The sequence below is a fragment of the Vulpes vulpes genome, chromosome 2 (assembly GCF_048418805.1).
Source record: "Vulpes vulpes isolate BD-2025 chromosome 2, VulVul3, whole genome shotgun sequence".
Lineage (NCBI taxonomy): Eukaryota > Metazoa > Chordata > Mammalia > Carnivora > Canidae > Vulpes > Vulpes vulpes.
The window spans coordinates 52,348,048-52,368,606 of NC_132781.1; the positions used below are offsets into that span (position 1 = coordinate 52,348,048).

At 51.5% G+C, this 20,559-nt stretch overlaps 1 protein-coding gene across 7 annotated transcripts in view; it reads left to right on the top strand.

Moving 5' to 3' along the window:
• Window positions 1–8,467: 8,467 nt before the first annotated feature.
• The window catches only part of RAPGEF1 (Rap guanine nucleotide exchange factor 1), a 139,383-nt gene continuing 127,291 nt past the window's right edge, over window positions 8,468–20,559 (top strand). For 4 of the 7 annotated variants that reach the window (XM_072748299.1, XM_072748308.1, XM_072748300.1 and 1 more), the window contains exon 1: window positions 8,601–8,760. In XM_072748299.1, the coding sequence (XP_072604400.1) occupies window positions 8,736–8,760 (25 nt within the window). In that variant the 5' untranslated portion in view covers window positions 8,601–8,735. Of the gene's footprint in view, window positions 8,761–10,050; window positions 11,060–20,559 lie in introns of those variants that run through there. The other 3 variants (XM_072748305.1, XM_072748312.1, XM_072748295.1) reach the window with 3 other exon arrangements.

Below are 20,559 nucleotides of genomic sequence, written 5' to 3' on the forward strand. Positions count from 1 at the left end.
TGGAAAATCCTGGAGGGTTTGAAGCAGGGTTAGGATCTGAAATGCCAGGTCCAAGTTTGGACATTCTCGATCTGAGCCGCCTACGAGACAGCCAAAGGGAGATGTCCACCAGCCACGGGGTACGGACCTTGGGAGATGCTGGGCTGAAGGCACCAGGAGGCAGACAGGCAGACAGATAGGATTAGAACTGTGGTGGCTCCGGCCCACCAACTTCCCAAGGAGGCTCACAACCCCATCCTCCAGCTTCAGGGTCCTTTGGAGTGATTGTGCCAGCTCCCCTGAGAGATGCTGTCCATGTCCCACCCCCTCATAACTTCGGTTTCCAGGCTTTCGGGCCAGCTGCCATGTTCGTAGGGCATCTTCCAGAAGGCCCTATGCTTCGAGAAACCCAAGCTATGTGGAGAAGCTCTGGAGAATGGAAGGCCACCTGGAAACAGAGAAGAAGTTACAGCAAGAAGAGAAGGGCCGAGGAGCACTGAGGCACCAACACATGCCTGAAAAAGCCAACTTGCTAGTGGATCCTCTAGCTCCATCCCAGCCGAGGCTGTGAGGACCAGACACTGGTTGCCCAGGAGAACTCTTCCTGGCCCACAAAAGCTGCACAGATTTAAGACACTAAGTTTGAAAGTAGTTTGCTATTCAGTAATGTAGATCGTGTCGACAGCAGCAGGTGGGCTCATTTCGGGAAGCAGGTGGATGGATGGAGGGTCCACACTTAGCCGGAGAATAATGCCCGAGGCAGCAGGGTAGCATTTTGAGGTACGAGCAGTCCACAACATTGCCTCTTCTTCATCCTTACTCCACTCTCTCCTTCCCGATGCCGGGAACCCAACTAGCATAGCCCTCCTGGCCTCTCTGCCCATGTAACCCTGGGAAGGAGCAGATGCTTGAGCTCCCTAGTGGGTTTGGAAGGAGAAAGTGGGTACATGTGACTATGCCCTTTCCTCCTTCTTCCTCAGGAAGCACAGGCTGTGCTCTGACCCCACACCAAGCTTTACAGAGGTGGTTCCGAAGCTCCCCCAATCTCCTCTCTCTGGAACTCTGTCCTGTAAACTCTGGCTGCTTTGGACTTCCTGAACTCATAGCTCTGTCTCCTTGACTCAGGGAGCCCACCATGCTCTGCCTAGGGTACCCCCTCCCTGCACTGCAGCCTGGAAACTATCTCCAGGCATTATTATGCTGGGGCATTTGTAAGGCTCAGCTCATTTGTATCCAGCCCTCAAGGAGCACTGTCCTTTTTTCCTTCACTGTTTAACCTTGATCACCTTATGAAGTAGGTACTCACCCCTATTTATTATTCCCATTTTACAGATGGCAGCATCAATATAAGGCAGGCACTAGTATTACCCCCATTTCATAGATGAGTAAACTGAGGCCCAGAGAGGTTGAGTGACTTGTACAAGGTTGCTTGGCAAACAGCAGGACCAGAACTTGGACCTGGTTCTTTCTTTCTCCAAAGATCCTAAATACTATATATACTCCATTATGTCTCCAAACGTATGCCATATTCAAATAGAATTGTTCCAGATCTTTCTCCACTGCCCAGGTTATTGTGCTTCTGAGTCCTTATCTAGAATTATAGGAAATAAGATCCTGCCCTCCAGGAATACTAGCATGAATGCACACAAGATATACCAACCTTGATATTTATTGCAGTTTATAAGTTTTAAGCATTGGAAACAAACCTAAGTGCCCATCAAGAAGGAAATGATTAAATACATTTGATACATCCATATAATTGAATGTTGTACAACTAATGTTAAAAGTATCAGGTTAGGGACGCCTGGTGGCTCAGCGGTTGAGCGTGATCCTGGAGTCCTGGGATCGAGTCCCACGTCGGGCTCCCTGCATGGAGCCTGCTTCTCCCTCTGCCTGTGTCTCTGCCTCTCTCTCTCTCTCTCTGTGTCTCTCATGAATAAATAAATAAATAATCTTTAAAAAATAAAGTATCAGATTGAAGCAGGCACCTGGGTGGCTCAGTAGATTAGATGTCTGACTCTTGATTTCAGCTCAGGTCATGATCTCAGAGTTGTGAGATTGAGCCCCGCATCTGGTTCCATGTCAGATGCGGAGCCTACTTTTTTTAAAAAAAGTATCTGATTGATTCGTATGTATTGGCATGAAAAATATTCAATATATCTATATGTATGTAATTTAATGAAAAATTCAAGTCACAAACTATATGGCACATATAGTAGGTTTACTGCTGGGGCAAATTCAGTTCAGTTTAATCTCTGGCTCATGTCACAATCTTACATCCTACGCAGGTCCAGGGGCAGGTGCAACACTGTGCTGCCGGCAGCCATTCAGGGACCCTGACTCCTTTCATTGTGAACATCACGACAGCAGAAAGAAAGAACAGAGGATCAGGTGTGGGAGATTTTTATGGGCCAGGCATGGCAGAGGTGATCATTATTTCCACCACCTTCCATTGTCTGGAGCTTGTACATGAGGCTACCCCTGGCTGCAAGGGGAGGCTGGGAGAGCTCATGTAGCTGTGTGCCCCCAGCAGATGGTCTTGGGGAGCATTTAGCCAGCCTCTGTTATGCAAACTGATATGGACCACACATAAACCCATTCCTGTAAAAAACCAGAAGTATGTATACGGATGTGTTTTTAAAAGGGAAAAGTCTGGAAGGATATACATTAAAACTGTTATCTCTCTTGAGTGAAAGGGAGACTTTTGCTTGTATTTTGTCTGTTATTTTTTTTTAAACGATGTCACATTATGCCTGAGCCCACACCTGAGAGTTTCTGTGATTAACACTTAAAGACTTGTAAAATGATAGTACATTGCTTTTTTAAAATGACTTTAGGCCAGTTGACCACGAGGTGTTCGAGTGGTTAAGGCAACAGACTGCTAAATGGTTTTAGGCCAATTGAATTTAGGAATTTAAATGTTCACTAGGGGGCAGGAGAGATGTGCCTGGACTGTTTGCTAATAGCTGTTTACTACATTTCTTGCACAATTTCCTCATTCAACAGGCCATCTGTAACATTTACCAAATTGTTTAAGGAAATGACAGCAGCCAGGCCTCACACTGGCAAGCTTCAGCTGTGGGCTCAACTATCTCATTTTAACCTGATTCTCAAGGCTGTGGTTACCTTATGCGTCCTTAGAGAAAACGCATCTGTTTCATACCAGCTTCTGAGCACTCAGAGCAAGGATCCTGTTAACTGGCCCGAATCCCCACTGGCAAGAGAAAAGGCCAAACGTACCACGAAGCCAATCTGTTGCCTGCTGTGCTGGGGTCAGTCTGGGAGAAGCCACATTTAGATTGTGGAGTGATGTTCAGACATCTGTCCCCGCCTTTTTGAAGATGTCTGTGGACATTTCCCCAGTTCCCTGAGCTCTGGCACCAGATCAGGATTAAGCTATTTGCAGGCTTGGGGCATGAGGGAATGTGGGGCCCTGGTGCTCACATGAACAAATAATGAGAAAATCTCAATGAAAACAAAATCACTAATGCCTTTAGAGTTACTAAAATGTTTGTCTCCCCCGTTTGCACTTTCCTAGTGCTCCAAATTGACATGAATACTCCCATAACCAGACAGCATGGTGGGCATCCTCTGCTAGAACGTTCATCATAGCCAGTCCCATGGGAGAGCTGGCTGGGACCTGAGAGTCCCCCTACTCCCAACTCCCTTGAAGCTTCTAAAGACCAGAGCCCCAGTCTTGTTCATCTTTGTTTTCCTCATGAGGCTCAGTGCACTTAGGACATACACACTACAGGGATGGAATGAGATGGGATGGCACGGGATGGGATGGCATGGATGGCATGGCATGGGATTGCATAGGACAACATGGCATCAGGATGAAAAAGGATGGAATGGGATGACATGGCATGGGATGGGATGGGATTAATGGGATGGGAAAGATGACATGACATAGGGTGGCCTGGCATGAATAGGATGGATAGAATGGGATGGCATGGCATCAGATAGGAGGGGAAAAACAGTACGGCATGGGGTGGGATGGAAAGGAAGGGAACAAAGAGCACCATGTAAAATACTGTGGGGCATGTACAGATAAGCTGAGTTAGGGAGGTTGTAGCACAAGAGAGAAAACATGAGTTGGAGCAGGCTGATCACTTACTAGGAATGGATCTTTGTATTACCCACTCAGCCAGGGGGGGTTGATAGTCACCATAGAGGACAGAGAACTGGACCCACAAAGGTAGACCCTAGCAGGTGTGTTTGTACTGTAGAACCTCACCAGCCTGCCCATCCTGATTGGACCCCAACTGGAGCCAGTTCTGGTCTGTGGGCTGAGGTGGGAGAGGAGGGGACAGGGAAGTGGGTGGATAAGTGACAGGGGCTGCTGCTCAGGGGTTGCCGCTCAGGGGCTGCTGAGGGTTGGCACTTCAGTCCTTCCCCTGAGACACCCCCATGCTTTTCAGTAAATTCTTCTGTTTGCCAAGCCATTTTTAAATCAGTATCTGTAACATGTGACCCAACACTCTCCGATCTAGACCCCTGCCCACCCAGGATTGCTGTGAGGATGGAGGCGGTGCCTGAGCCCACACCTGCCACAGGCAGCCCTTGCTACCATCACTGCTACTCTCATGTACTCTGCCTCCTGCTTTGATCTGCAGGAAAACTGCAGTGAAGTGATCATCTCCATCCTCAGGGAACTGTTTGTAGCTGGGGAGTCCGGGCACACACCTGTGAACTCATTGCCGACCGTCCAAGCTGAGCCCTGGAGCCAGCAGCCCCACTTTCCCCATTTTCTGCCTTCATCTCCGTTTTCTGATTCCTCTTGTCCCAATAGCCTAAGATGGCCTGCAATTGCCCAGGCGAGAATGTGAACCTTTTCGGAAAGGGCTCCGCCTCAGATAGGCTATCCCAGCAGCCTCCTGGCCACCTGCCTAGCCATCCCTCCCGCTGTGGAGCCCGAAAGCTCTGCAGCAGTCAACTAGCTTGTCCCTCCTGGAATGTTGGGAGAAGGCCATGCGAACACTCATGCGGAGGTTAGCCGATCTCCTTCTATCTGCTGGAGTTGGTGCCACAGCAGATGAGCCAGCTCTAGTCCCTGTGCTAATAATGTATTTCATTTTCTTTGTCTTATGTTTTGACACTTTAAAAACCTGCTGGCCTGGGAGAGACTGTCTTCCCAGGGCTGGCCAGTTCTCAGAGATGGGAAAGGGGGCATGCCTTTTAGCGCCTCTGACACCCCAACCCAGGATTCCCCCTGCCCTAAATCATCCCAGGGCCAGGCAACTGGAGTACCCCCCAACCCCCACACCATTTCCTAGAGCCTGTTGGGATTATTCCCACTAGTCAACCCTAAACTGTTTGCTCTTCCCTGCTGTGCCTTTCCAGAAGAAAGCCCAGTAAAGTCTCTGGCCTAAGCTTTCCCCCTCCCTGTTGCTTCTGCCCCCCGCCCCCCAGACTACCCAGGTGCTCCACACATGACCCTACCAGGGATGGGGTGCCCCTCCTCCTGGGAAACACAAATAATACATTGCCAACAGCATTGGCCTCCCCTTTTTGCCCCTCCCCAAGTCACCTCTGTGAATTAAAATCCCATGGATAGAGATACCTGGGTGGCTCAGCGGTTGAGCATCTGTCTTTGGCCCAGGTCGTGATCCTGGGGTCCTGGGATCGAGTTCCACATCGGGCTCCCTGTAGAGAACCTGCTTCTCCCTCTGCCTATGTCTCTGCCTCTCTCTGTGTCTCTCATGAATAAATAAATAAAATCTTTAAAAAATAAAATAAAATCCCATGGGTACAAATGAGCCGACCCCTGCCTGTGTGGACTCATGCTGTCCTGCAGGCAACAGACATTAAACAGATCCAAGACACTAGAGCACCCCAGAGAGGTTGCAGCGTATGGGAGAGAAACGGGATGCCGAGAGCCTCTCAGCCATCTGAGGTGGCGAGATGGTCATCTGTGGGCTTTGGCCCATCAGTGTGCCTCCCCCCCAGTGCTGCTTTGAGCATCCATCCTCCCCCTCACCCAGATGCTAGTCCTACGACATCCAATAAAAGCTTTCCTGCACTTGCTGCTGTTTACTGGCTTGGCTAATTTATATATTCTACTCCCTCCCCTGTGGTAACTGGCCCAAGATAGGCTTGCGACCCAGACTAGGCTAATGAACCTGCTGGTTGGTGCCCAATTGGGCCCGTGTGTGGAGAGACACCACCCTACTGGGGAAGAGAGCCAACCCAGGGATGCAATGCTGTGGTTTCAGAGCCTCGAGGTGGCTGTGTTGGTCCTGGCTGTATCCCTGATTTGCTAGTTTTGATGTCCAACAAACTCCCTTTTGCTCTAAGCAAGCTGAGCAGGCTTTCCAACCCTGAAATCAAGCTTTCTGGCCAGTATAGGGAGCTGGCCCCTTTGGAGGACGGCCGGAAGGGCCCCCTGTAGAAGTGGCAGATCGAGAAGTGAAAGATGACTAGGAAGCAGCTGGGTGGAGAGGAGAGAGAGAACATGGCACACAGGATGGGCAGCACGAGGGAAGGGTCCCAGGTGGGAGAAACAGGGCTTCAAGAATTTATTTGCTTGGTTAGCCTGTGTGTGTTGTTATGGTTACGCACACCTTTGATGAATAACCCTTGTTAAGTAAGATCTATCCATAAAGTAATCTATTGTTTGAAAATTCCTTGCCATTTGATATATCATGAGTCATTAAATATATTTGGTTTTGCTCTCATGAACCTCTGACTGGGCCTATTTATTTATTCAGTCTAATTTTCTATTTTGCACCTAGGATTTTGGACCTAAAATCCTGGCCTGACTCAGCTCAGAAGCCTAGAAGGCTTGGAGCAGCTTTGGGAGTGTCAGGGAGGTGGGTGTAGGGCCAAGGGCCAGTTTTGCCTGGCGATGCAGCTGCCAAGGGAGCTGAGTGGTGCCACTCCGGCTCAGAGCAGCCATTCATCAGCTCAAAAAGAGAAATGAATTTGTCAATCTTTGGCTTTGCCTTTGACCCCCCAGAGGGCTGGAACTGACAACTCTAGAAATGTGGCTGCCATCAGTTGCAGAATCAGTAAACCCACCAGAGTATGCAGGGAGATGGAAATAGGAACCTCTTACAATGCCAGCCACTCTTCCTTCTCCCTGCACCTCTCCCAAATCCTGTTCCTATCACCAGATTATTTAATTTACCCATGTGGGTGTGTGTGTTGGGGGGGGGGGGTGGCGGCGGCAGGGAACAGGAGGGAAAACTAGCTGAGTTGGTTTTGTGTTATTTCTTTGCATTCCAGCTCGGGCCAGGACAGCGAGCAGGAGGAAGGAGATTTTTCCACATGCGAACATCCCTTGTGAGGCTAAAATTTGTTACTATGATGTATACCTGCATTATATGAGTTAACTTTGACTCCCCAAGTTGGAATTCTTTGGAGGAAAGAATCAATCATGCATGTTTTCATAGGACACAGCACCCAACACAATGCCTAGCCCTAGTAGGAGTCCTGATTCTTGAATCAATGACTTTTACTTAACTAGTCACCATTCCAGAAACGGTCCACACCTGAGCTCCAGATGGGACGAGGCATAAAAAGTCCCCATCTGCAGATCAAATGAATAGAGCAGGCAGGGGTCAGTTATCCTAATGGGTTGGGCCCAAGCCTTGGCATGAAAGAGCCTTTGGGGACACTGAGCCCTGGGTGGGGTCAGGCCCAGCCCTGGCCAGGTGGCTCCTGCCCTCAGGGCGTGCTGAGTGTCAGATGGGGGAGAGCAGGGGAGGTCAGGTAAGTCCAGGAGTGGGAGCCCCTGGGATAGCAGGGAACACGGAGTCTGCAGTGGGCCCAGCCTAGGCCTGGCCAGGTGAGCTGCCGAGACCCAGGTGATGGACCTGGCCGGGCTTGGGGGCCAGCACGGGGCTCTGAGTCCCGGGTGGGGTCGATCATAGCTCCAGGCATGAAGGTTAGAGTTTTGGAAAGAGGCAGTGTGTCCCGCTTCGGGGGGCGGCGGTGGGGGTGGGGGTGCCGAGCTCTGGACAAGGGAGGACACTGGACTCTGGGCTGGGGATGTCAGTCCCTGGCCCGGGCTTGGAGGCTCCGCCCCAGTAGGGAGGTCGAGGGTCGGGACAGGCTCCCAGCCCCGAGGAAGGTGCTGAGACCTGGTTGGGGGCGTCATTCCCTGGCTGTGGCGGGGAGATTCTGGCGGGCGGAGGCCCCTGAGTCCTGCGTGATGGGCGCAGCGGGTGGGCGGGGTCCCGCGGGCACCGGGTGGTGGGTCTGCGGCCGCGGTGTGGAGCCGGTCCCGTGGGGGCGCGGGCGCGGGCGCGGGCGCGGGCGCGGGTGGGTCCCTCGCCCTGGCCTGGACACTCCGGGCCGGCAGGGGGCGCTGCGTCCCACGCCAGGGCGGGGCGCGAGGGCGGGCTCCGCGCGGCTCCGGGCCGGCAGGGGGCGCTGGGCTCGGGGCGGCGCGGCGGGCGCCCGGCAGGGGGCGCTCTGGCCGCGGCGGAGGCGGCCGGGGCGGGCGGCGGCGGCGGCGGCGGCGGCGGTGGCGGCCGGCTGGCTGCTCGCGGGGCCGGGCCAGCGGCGGCGGCAGGGGCAGCGGAGGAGGCGGAGCGGCGGCGGCGGCGGCGGCGGCGGCGGCGGCGGCGGGGGCGGCGGCCCCGGGGGCGGGGGGCGGGGGGCGGGAGCGCCGCCGGCCGAGCGCACAGGCCGCGGCCCGCGGAGCCCGCCATGCCGGCGCGGGTGTGAGGCGCGGCGGGCCAGGGCCGAGGCGAGCGGCGGCGGGGCCCGGCCCCAGGAGCGGCGGCCTCGGCCTCCGGCGCAGCCCGGAAATGTCCGGCCGGCTGGAGAAAGCAGGTGAGCGCGGCGCGGCGGGCGGGCGCGGGGGCGGGCGGGGCGGGCCTGGCCGCGGCGGGGGAGCCTCCGCCCAGGCCTGGGGCCGCCGCCCGCCGCCCGCCGCCCGCGCCCGCGCCGCCCCCCCCCCCCCCGCGTCGGCGGGCCCGGGAGCCGTGGCTCGCGCCGAGGGCGACCCGCCGCCTTTGTGTGCTCCGGGGGACGCCGAGGGCAGGAGCGACCCCGGTCCGCAGGGCGAGCCCAGGCGCGGGGGCGGGCAGGCGGGCCCGGGGCTGTCGGAGCCCGCGCGGCCCAGCGCCCCGACTCGGGACTCGGGGCTCGGGGCTCGGGGCTCGGGGCTCGGGCGTCCGGGCGGCGGCGGCGGCGGCACCACCACCACCACCGCCAACGCCACCGCCACCGCCGCCACCCCCGGGCCGGCACGCCCCGGAGCCCCGGCGGACGCGGGACGGCGCTCGGAGCGGAGCCGCAGGCTGTGGGCGCGGCGCACGAAGGACGCTCCCGCGACCTTGACCGGCCCCGCGCCCCGCGCCCCGCGCCGCGCCGCCTGCGGCTCGGGAGGTCCTTGCGGTCCGGGTGGCGGGCGGCGGGCGGCGCGGCGGGGACGTTTCTCGGGTCTCCAGCCGGGCATGCCCGCCGACCTCGGGCTGCCGCTCCGCCCACGTGCCGGCCCGGAACCAGCTTGCGGTAGCCCAGGCAGCGTTTCTCAGGAACCCCGTGAACGGTGCCTCAGAATGGCGGGACTGGGGGGGGGAAGTTGGATTAAAGTATGACGCTACTGGGACTCTCTCCGATTGCAAAGATACGTGGAAGTTGCGGAGAGTGCAAAGTGAGCCAGAGAGCACCTGTGAGCGAGCATCCCCTGAGCATCCCCTGAGCATCCCCTGAGCCGCCTCCTGAAGCTCAGACCGCCCCGGCGAGGTCACCCGGCGTCCCGGTCTGTCCTTCAAGCAGGGAGGCCCGGGGCCAGCTCGAGAGCCGACCTGGCATAACCCCCCACCCGCAGGCCACCTGAAACGCACCCACCGCAGCACCCACCGCAGCACCCACCGCAGCACCCACCGCAGCGGGGGGTGGAGTCGGGGCTTGGGCGCGCTGGAAAGGGGGGCTTCATTGGTGAGGCCGTTGGGGACGCCCTTTGTGCTAGGCTCGGAGGAGAGGGTAAGGGGTCCCCAGGTGGAGTGGAGACGGGGTGGGGGGCGGGGGGCAGAGTGGAGGGGGCTGAGCAGGGGCCTGTGGGGCACTCAAGAGGCAAAGCAGGAGAGTTCTGAGGTTGGCCAGAAGACCAGGGCTGGCAGGCACTTCACATGGAGCCAGCAAGAACCCCATCCGTGTGGTATTAGGCCTTTGGCTGTGATTCACACACAGTCGTCAGGGGAGATGAGGACACCCCTGGAATGACAGGTACATCTCCCTGGTGGTTTCTGCTGATCATTGTAGCTGGACTTCCCTTTGCACTTCGACGAGATTTCTGTTGGTGTTTTCTAAACCTCCTACTCTTATAAGCCACCAGCAGTGTTTCATTGAAAAGAAAGGTCCGTGGGGGAAGTGGGGACCCCGGTTAGCAAGCAAACAGTCTCTGGTAAGTTACGGAGCCTGATTGTAGTAAGCAATCATTGTCCGCCTCTGGGGGAGATCTTTTTGAGACTGTCCCTCCCGCTGCTCTAGAGTATACTGACTTACTCATTCAGCAGAGCCTGGCTGTGGGAGGGGTCATGCGCATCGCCTTCCTCTGAGACCCTACCATTTCTTGGGGATGCAGAAAGGCAAGCCTCAGCTCGTGCTGTCCCTAGTCATCTCTGCTCCAGGCCCCATGTGGGATCAAGACAGTGTGGGTTCCAGAGGGTGGCAGAGGGTCAGCTTCTTGGCTGGCTCGGGGCCTGTGCAGTGAGGCTTGGTGGAGGAGGGTTGAAACTGAAGGACCCAGGAAGAAGGCTAGGGCGAAGGCTGATGGGTCAGGGAGCTCCCTGGGGTGAGCTTGTGGGTAGGCCTGGCAAAGACAAGAGGTTCTTCCCAAGAGCTAAAAGGGACGAGGGAGGGTTCTTCCCAAGCTCTGGACAAGGGAGGACACTGGACTCTGGGTTGGGGATGTCAGTTTTGAAAGGCCACACTGGCAGGAGATGTGTAGCTGCCCCAAGGCCACTTTGGGGGAACCAGTGATCTTGGTTCTGGTCGTGCACACAGGCATGATGCGTCTCATTTTGTTCAGTGCTTCTTCTTTCCAGCAAGCATATCATGTGCGGACTGTTGATGTTCCCTGATGTTTCTGGAGCTTAAATGCCTCTTCTGCCTGTGAACAGAGGTAACTGGCTGGTGGCTCTGGGCTGGTTTCAGTCCATAGACGTGTTGTGTTTGATCCATACACATTGTTGAAAAAAGAACTAGTGGCCAGTATTTAAAAATCAGGAAATCACTCACATATCTCAGCTTTCTGGTTCTCCTGAAAAAAGAGACAGCCCTAAGGCCTTGTTTCGTTCGTACAAGGCAGCATGGGCGGGGGCCCCACCACTCCTGCTGCCAGCCACTGCTCTGATTCCTGTTTCCCACTTGGACTGTTGACATTTGAGTCTGTGGCCCCTTCCTTGGAGAAACCATTTGTGTTTGTTTGCTTTTCATCTGGACTTTGAAATCTTTGCCCCATTCCTTCATTGATTCATTCCTCGGTCCCTCCATTCGGCACTGATTTTGTGTAGGCTCCGTCAGGCTCCACACGAGGCTCTGGAGATGTAGCGCTAGACTCAGTAGACATCGCAGTGTATAGCCCAGGCGCTGGCTCTGGCAGTGTGGGGAGCAAGGGGGGGGGGAGCTCAGGAGGGGTCACATCAGGCTTGTAGGGGTGGGTCTTGGGGAGCCAGTTCTGTGAGGATTTGAGATTCAGAGTGAGACTCGGGTGGGTTGAGTTAGCAGGGTGCAACAGAGGGATGGGAAAGAAGGTGGCTTCAGTTACGCCGTGTTCATCAGAGTCTCTCTTGCTCATTCGTGCCTTCATTCCTTCGCCAGATAGTTGATCCAGCATCTCCTAGGGTCCTGGACCTCTTCTGGTCCTTGGAATACAACAGAGATCCCTGCCTCCTGGGCCTTACCTTCTCACCAGGAAAGATAATCAAAGTAGATACGTGATATGAAGATGTAAATTATGCAGGTGTTTGTTTTTTTAATTCTCTTTCCCTGGTCTGCGTTCCCAGCAGAGCAGTCCGTCTAGGAGTTTTATCACTCATCAACACCCTTGGCCAGCCCTGTAGGCTCCCTGTGACCCTGAGCTGTTCACTGGGGCTGACATGGTGGCAGGATGACCAGACCAGTGCACCGCCAGAGGACAAAATAACTTTGGCATCTCAGATTTAAGTGTACATTTTACAGATGTGTGAAGAGTCTTTGATTAGAAAGAAAATTGTACACCGACTATATTAACAGTAACTTTCTGTCATTACATATTTTTAGAACAAGAGGAAAGATGCAAGTACTGTCACATGAGGCTGTAGACTTTTGGCCTGGTAAAGAGTTCTTGTATATCAGCAGTCACTGTATTTTTTATCAATTTTAAAGCTTCTTTCAAATTTTACACTTCATTTTCCCCCAATTAACAGTCTTTGTGGTCAAAATGAATCCAGTCAACAGATACAACATTTTTTATGGCACCTGGTAGTCCTTCATTCACTCACACCTGCAACACTCAATTGAGTCCCTCCTTGTTGGCAAACACCGTGACACCTCACAGTGGCAGAGTCCGCAGAAGGCTGGCCCTTCCAGGGTCACAGTCCAAAACTAACATCAAAACAGTCTTGAACATCCCTGCAGTGTCCTGTGGTTTTGAGAATGCAGTGAGGGACCCAGTCATCTCACTCCGTTCTCAGGACCGGCCCCGGGCGGGGGCCGGGGGCCGGAGTAGTGGGTTATTTTGCACCTGAGGGCAACTAAGATCCTGGGAAGTTTGGTCACTTTTGTGGGGGTGGGGGGACTATAGCCCCATTGCAGTACAGTGGGGAACCGACCTCAGTGGTCCCCTAGCCGCCTTTCTGCCTTCACAGAGCACTGCTTAGAGAATCTCCATGGTGCTGGGGACACAGTAGCTTTCCATCTTAATTCCTGTTGATGTTTCGTTTCTTTTCTGATCTTACCAAAGGCAGGAAGGGGACCTCAGTTAAATTAAGGTAGGCCCAGAGCAGTCTTTAGGCTGCATATGAGACTAATGATACCAATAACATTAGCAGTCCTATCAGGAGAGGACTAGTATGAATGCAGGCTATGTTTCACAAAATTAGCCACAGCAACCCCAAAGGTTTCCTGGTCTCCTGAGCAGCTGTTGGCAGAGGTGGTTTGAATGGGATTCCTTGTAGCCGACAGACCTGATAGGAGGCCTATAAAGATGAGTCATGTATGAGCTTGCAGAAAAATCATTTCCCAAATTAGCCCGGATTGCAGAATGCCTTGAGCATGGGGCTGGGTCTTACCTCAGGCCAGCTGGATGTGTTCCCCGTTGCCATAATAAGATGACGCACTGGGACGAGCAGCGGGCCCAGTAGCATCGCCAGCTACCCCGCCTGTGGAGCAGCCGACTGGGTGACTGGGCGCCACGCTGCTGGGACAGGTGTTCCTCTGATCCGTCACCCACCTTGCCCCAAAGGCTCTTTTATGATTAAAAAAACAAAACCCATGGTTTGTGAGTTATTAAGGGATCTGTCATCTTAGTTTCTGTCTCTTTGTTTTAAGCCATATGACTAAAAATTGGAGGCCTGTCATTGTAACCTTGGGGAGTCCTTTCCCTTTTCTGGGTCTCATTTTCTCCATCGGTGTTCTGAAGGGTCAGGATTCTGAAATTAGTGCTTTCCTGTTTTGTTTGAAAGCAGCAGGTCCTTTTCTATTTTTTTTTTTAAAGATTTTATTTATTTATTAGAGAGAGAGAGAGGCAGAGACACAAGCAGAGGGAGAAGCAGGCTCCATGCGGGGAGCCGGATGTGAGATCCTGGGTCTCCAGGATCACGCCCTGGGCTGAAGGCGGCGCTAAACTGCTAAGCCACCAGGGCGGCCCAGCAGGTCCTTTTCTAAACCTAAGGGGGCCATTAGATAATGGGTAATGGGAGCCACGTTGAGGACAATGAATCTTTCGTGCTCAGCTGTGGCGCCATGGATCCTTCTTGGGTCCTCCTCCAAACAGTGTGAAAACCCACTTCCTAGTTGTGCTCAGCCTCCTCTACCAAAACCAGCTAGCTCTGGTCTCCGAGTGCCTTCTCTTCCTCCAGCAGATAATGAATCCCATGGGAAGGCCCCAAATAAACACTTGGGTAGAATGGTATTGTTTAGCTCATTCAGAAACCAGAGCCTTGCTTTCCTTCCTGAAAGTTAAAAATCAACAAATACAGTCTTGACTAGAGCATTAGCTTCTTGAGGGAGTGTGCCCGTCTGGTCCCCCCACAGGCTTGCCTTTGCTGCAACTAGAATGTAGAGGGTGCTCAGTAATTACTTGAAGAATGAATGGATTTAGTTGATATAATCATAGAATGAATTTAGGTCTCTGATTCCAAGTCTCAGAATTATTATTATTTTTAAATATTTTCCTTTTAAGTAAACTCTACATCCACTGTGGGGCTTGAACTCACGACTCTGAGATCAAGACTCTCACATTCCACTGACTGAGCCAGCAAGGCTCCCCAAAATACCTTTAAATGGAGCTTCTGGGTTTTGAGTTGCCAGTTAGAATGTTACTTGGTGACTTTAGTAAGACCTATAATCTGATCAGGATCTGCAGATAGTTGGGGGTTTGTGTTAACCATGTACATTGATGGCTGTTTTAGTTCAGTTTCCTGAGTGCTTTGGTGAGCTTTTTCCTCATCTCATAGTGAGGCTGAGATCAAAGTCCCAAAACACTCATTTGAGAAAGCTCTACAACACAATGAGAGACTGAGCCATACTCAACTCTGACGCTGTGATGGTCAGGCAGCTGCCGACCGGTCTGTGCGGGTCTGTGGGACGCAGAGGGACAGAGTCCTCTCAGACAGTACTCGTGTGCATTAAACAGTTGTGACTCTGCCTTTCATTTGCAGACCACTGGCATACGCCAGTTGTTCTGCTCAGCCTGCTGCCCACAACCAGGTCACGATGAGTCCCTGTACCTACTTATTTTTGTCAGTTGGCCTCTTGAGTGTTATTTAGGACATGCTGCCTGCACCATCAGCTCTGTTTATGGTACATGCTCCCTGAGGGGGTAGGAGAGCTGTGGGCTGGTGGGGTTTTCCTGGCTCCCCCTTTCTTCTTTGTCAAAGGCCTTAGGCAGAATCTCTCATGTCATATCCTCCTCCTCTGTGGGCAAAGATGCAGTGGAGAGATTTACCTACCGGATTGAAAGTCTGCTATCTGATGGTCACTGTTTCTCTTCCTCCCCACCTTTTTCTTCCAGGCTGTGGTTCTGAAGATTGATGATGGTTCTCTGAACCAGTCCGGACTGCAGTCCAGACTGCATCTTTTTAAAATACTGTTACTGGCCCTCAACAGCTTTGACCCTCTGTTCTCATTAGTTCCTTTTTTTTTTTTTTTTTAATTTTTTTTTTAATTTATTTATGATAGTCACAGAGAGAGAGAGAGAGAGGCAGAGACACAGGCAGAGGGAGAAGCAGGCCCCATGCACCAGGAGCCCGACGTGGGATTCGATCCCGGGTCTCCAGGATCGCGCCCTGGGCCAAAGGCAGGCGCCAAACCGCTGCGCCACCCAGGGATCCCTCTCATTAGTTCCTTAAAGGTGATCTTTCTCCTTGCTTTTCACTGGCTTGCTGGCACCACACAGTCATTTTACTGCAAATTAAGTTTTGTGATCAGCAAACTCTGCCCCACTTTTAAAGCATGGAAGAAATGGAGTTGTCAAGCACAGGGTGGCTTGTGGTGCTTCCCAGGGTGGGAGACAAAAGGGCGGAGTTCAGGCATTCGGTTTCTAGCTTTTCAAAAATTTGTGCCATCAGTGTGGACTTGACAGACGTGGCTCCCAGCCGCATGCCAAACTGTTGAGAATGGCAGCCCGCCCATGGCCTCCTTGAGCAGGCCTGTGATGCTGGCAGCCTTTGGGAGAAGGTAGATGTGGATGTGGAATGAAAAGAGAGACAGCGGAAGTCCAGTGCAATGGAATGGATCTGAACTGCCACTTAGTTGGCCCAAAACAAGCAAACAAAAAACCTCCAAAACTTCTGTTTGGAAACAATGGTTCTATTTATTTGCTGGTTATGGATAATCCCTCTCCTTCACACAACTGCTCGTGAATAAATAGATGGATGATTGTGCATAGGTCATGGATCTGGCTACTCTTGGCTCCTCCTCTCAATAATAAGTGCAAATAATAACAGCAGCTAACTTTCATGGAGCACTTACCACTGGTACATTACCCGTACCAGTCTCTGTGCTGCATGCTTTACACACGTGGTCTCATTTAATCCTTACAGAGGAACTTCTCTTTCTGCAGAGGACGAAACTGAGACACAGAGCTTTTCTTTTGTGCCTAGGATCCTGAGATCCAGAATAGCTGAGATTTGCCCATGGTCGTGTGCTCAGTGGGGGCCAAATTGTGACCTCAGCCCATATGACTACTTCCCATTTATCTGTATTTTTGTTGGCTGTGATGACATGATTCTTTTGACTGTTGTGATTTGGGTAGATATGAGCCCCCACATTTCCAGGGACCCTGCTGCCACTGAGGCAGCCGCTAGTCACTAGCTGCTAGACTCTAAAAGTGCCACTAGATAATGCTGATGGGGATGTTGGAGGAGACATTGGACCTGGCTCTCCTGGTCGCTCCAGCTCATGAGGAGGGACCAGGAAGGCCTGCTTCATGCTGGGTGACCTGGGGCAAATGACTTAATCTTTCTGAGCTTCTGGCACCTCTGTTGTAACCCAGTGGAGTGGACAAAACCCATCTCTGGACCCTTTCTTTTTTTTTTTTTTTTATTTATGAATGATAGTCACAGAGAGAGAGAGAGAGGCAGAGACACAGGCAGAGGGAGAAGCAGGCTCCATGCACCGGGAGCCCGATGTGGGATTCGATCCCGGGTCTCCAGGATCGCGCCCTGGGCCAAAGGCAGGCGCCAAACCGCTGCGCCACCCAGGGATCCCCTCTGGACCCTTTCTTAATGCTGATTCTTTGTGAGCCTAGTCTGCAGTATTAAAGGGGGGGGGGGTTAAATGTATTGAGTTGTTTTGTTGGTTTTTAATGACACTGATACTGCAGGGCACTTAACTGTCGTCACAGTAAAACTTACATAATCCTTTATAGCTTTCAAAACACTTCTGTAGACATGAGGTGTTTTGCTGTTGTTTGGGGTTTTGTTCTTTAGTTATGATAAAATATTGGAGTCATATGGCATTTTTAATCTCTGTTGAGTACAACAGCTCACAGTTGCTGGGTATTTCCTGTGTGCTAGGCACTGCTAGGAGCTTTACCTTTAGATAGTGGATGATTTGATTAGTTTTGTTCTTGTAGAGAGAGCAAAATGACAGGTATTGTGCACATTTGGCAGTTGAAGAAAGGGAGGAGACATGGTGAGAAGTGACTAGCTGAGGTCACACGCTGAGTGGGAGGCAGAGCTCTTCTCTTCTCCTCCTCCTCTGCTTGTGTTCCCCAGATCCAGAGTCTAGTGCTGGTCCTCTACAGAGCCACCAGGAGGCTGGCCTGAAGCCACCCTCAGTGTCTTTTCTTTGGCATCCCCTGGGGCTTTGCAGCCCCTCTGAGGTCCCTGAAGGTGTGTCCATATCTCTCTACAGGGTTTTGAAGTAGCTTCTGGTTTCTCAGAGGTGACTAAAAAAGTGAATTTGCTAAAAATATTGTATGAGAATCTGCTTTGGATGTGAACAATGCAGAGAGGTCCTTACTTGAAATAGCTCCATCCGCCCACCTCCCCACCCACCCACCATCCACCCATCTATGTATTAGTGGCTGAGTACTCCCTGAGTGCCAGTTGTCTGCCAGGGCAGGGAAGGGTACTGGGAAGATCAAAGGCATCTGTACTGTACCCTTAGGGAGTTGACAGTCTGGCCACCACCTGTGCTATGTGCAGGAGACTTTTGACTTAGGCTTTCATACTCTCAGTGTTCATCCATGTTGGAAGCAGCCTGAGCCCAGCCTGGAGGTCAGGAGACCCACCTCATGGGCCCCAGCTCTGCATGCAAGCACCAGATCTGTGCACCTCTGAGCTCTCAGGCTCCCCATCTGCGAAACGAGAGGCTGGACTCAGTTTGGAACAGTGATGGAGGCACGGGCCTCCGAGTCCTACAGCTGTGGATTGGGATCCAGCTCTCCCATAGAATGGGTGTGGGATCTTGGATGAATTGCTTTGCCTGTGTAAGTCTCTGTTCTATTATCTGTAAAATGGAGAAAATCATAACCAGGCCTACCTTATGGTCTTAAGGAAAGATTAAATGAGATGATGTACATAAAGTGTATTAGCAGAGTCTTGACACATTAAGTGCTCATAAACATTAGCTTTTGTTCTTCCCTAATATCCTCTTCTGCTCTAAAATGACAGTTTCTTTAAAAAAAAAATCATATGTAGGTGAAATTCAGACCTCTGTGCTCATGGAAGATGGGGAGCAGGTTATTGAGGTATTTCCTTCCAGGGTGTGTGTGTGTGTCTCTCTCTCTCTCTCTCTCTCTCTTACATTTGAGAAAGCTGAATTCCAGGGAATAGATTTTTGTAACTAAGTAATAAACCTCCAAAAAGATCATTTATAGGGGGAATAGATGGCATTTCATTTCAGCTACACATGGCCCTAGCACATGTGGGTAGATTGATGATAGTCCTGATTATATTCTTTTTAAAGTCTTTGTAGAAGGAATAGGCCCATCTTCATGGGTAGCAGCTTATCTCAGAGTCACACTGTATCTTTGCTTCCTCCCAAGTTTCTCCTTGCAGGGGTGACTCTCAGGATTCATTAAACCATCTTTGTTCAGCTCTGAAGGTGAAAGGACCCAGTATGGTGTTTTTGTCTTGTGACAGTTAAAATGCCACAAGCTGTTTGAGGTCCTCTTGTACAAGTCACTTACAAATCGTGTTGAACGCCATGAACAGGTGATTGCATACCCTGATTTTTCTTCCTTGATAATTTTTCGCAATTAGGATAAATTGAGAAATCCTAATGTATTGTTCTGAGTCTCCCCTCACCTGCGTCCCCCTGGGCTCTTGTGACAGGTGAAAGGAAATGTGTCCTTGCAGGTTTGTCACTGCAGCTCACTCAGCACAGGGCTCTTTGCAGAGAGCCCAGAGACCAGTCAACCCTTTTCACTTTCTTTAATCACTGGGTCCTGGAGCTACAGAACCTCTCACTTAATTAGCATAACCACACTAATTTGTGCTCCTGCCTCAGCTTGTCAAGAGTGCCTTACAAATATTAATTCTCTGAGCTCATCAGAAAACCAAAGGCACAGATCAAAAGCATGCTTTCCTGCATGATCTATCCTTGTTTTTTCTGTTCACTGGGAGCTGTCTCTATTAATTACCCTAAATGTGCAGGGTTGTAAACTGCAGTTTTTATATTTGACCAAGATAGGAATTGGGCTAAGGACCTGGACCGCATTTCAGCCCTGTTTTCCTAGCTCTGGCTCGGTAGGTGAGGAAATTGTGTGGACTAAAATCACCATGGGGGATATACCACTAGGACTGCTTGGAACTGAGGCATCTTTGAGCAATGGAGAGAACTGGCCTGAGTGTCTGGCACTGGCACTGCCAGAGGCCCGCTGTGCCCTGTGGGGCAAGCCGCAATCCCTCCCTGGACCTTGGAACTAGAGTTACGATTCCTGAATTTTTTGAGATCATTAAGTCCTACTAAGTATCTGGTGGAAGCGCTGTAGACCCTGTCCCCAGGGAGAAAGATTCATTTATGTGTTGTGGATGTGGTTCTGCCCACTCTAAATTCCTTCTACTGTAGGAGAAATAATAATTAGCAAACACTCCACATCTCGAAAAGCTTGAATGGAATCTCACGTATCCGAAATAATCAGGACTTAGTTTCTCCTAGTTCAGTCAGACCTGGGTTCAGATATAATAATTACACATTCCTGGAGTTTTGTGAGGGTTCCACGAGATGATGCATGTAAGTCAGCATAATGTCTGTGTGGAAAAAAGGAGAAATTCTTTTGCAGGGCACCTGGGTGGCTCAGTGGTTGAGCATCTGCCTTTGGCCCCGGTCATGATTTTGGGGTCTTGGGATTGAGTCCCACATTGGGCTCCCCACAGGAAACCTGCTTCTCCCTCTGCCTGTGTCTTCGCCTCTCTCTGTGTCTCTTATGAATGAATAAATAAAATATATATTAAAAAAAACCCTCTTTTGCCTTCTGCATGAACATTTTTTTTTTTTTTTAATTTACATGCAGTAAAACTGACCTTCTTTTGGGTGTACAATTCTCTGAATTTTACCTCATCTCTAGATATGTGTAACCACCATGACAGCCTTGCTGTCTCTTTGGTTCCATCTTGCTGTCTCTTTGTGGTCAGACCCTTCCCCTACCCCTGACATCCAGCAGCCATTGATCTGTTCCCCATCCCTGTAGTTTCGCCTTTTCCAGAACATCACCGAGTATGTAACTTTGGAGATGGGCTTCTTTTACTCAACATAGTAGCTTTGAGATTCATGAAGTTGTTTTTATCAGTATTTTATTCTTTTTCATCGCTGAGTAGTATTCCATTGTATACACATAGCCCACGTTTATCTACTTAAAATTTGACCTTGGTTAACAACTAGATCTGTTTTCTGGAAATAGATCATTTGATCTATTTGGCATTTGATTAACAAAAATCAGGCAATCCAATTAAAAAACTTGAGTAGACATCT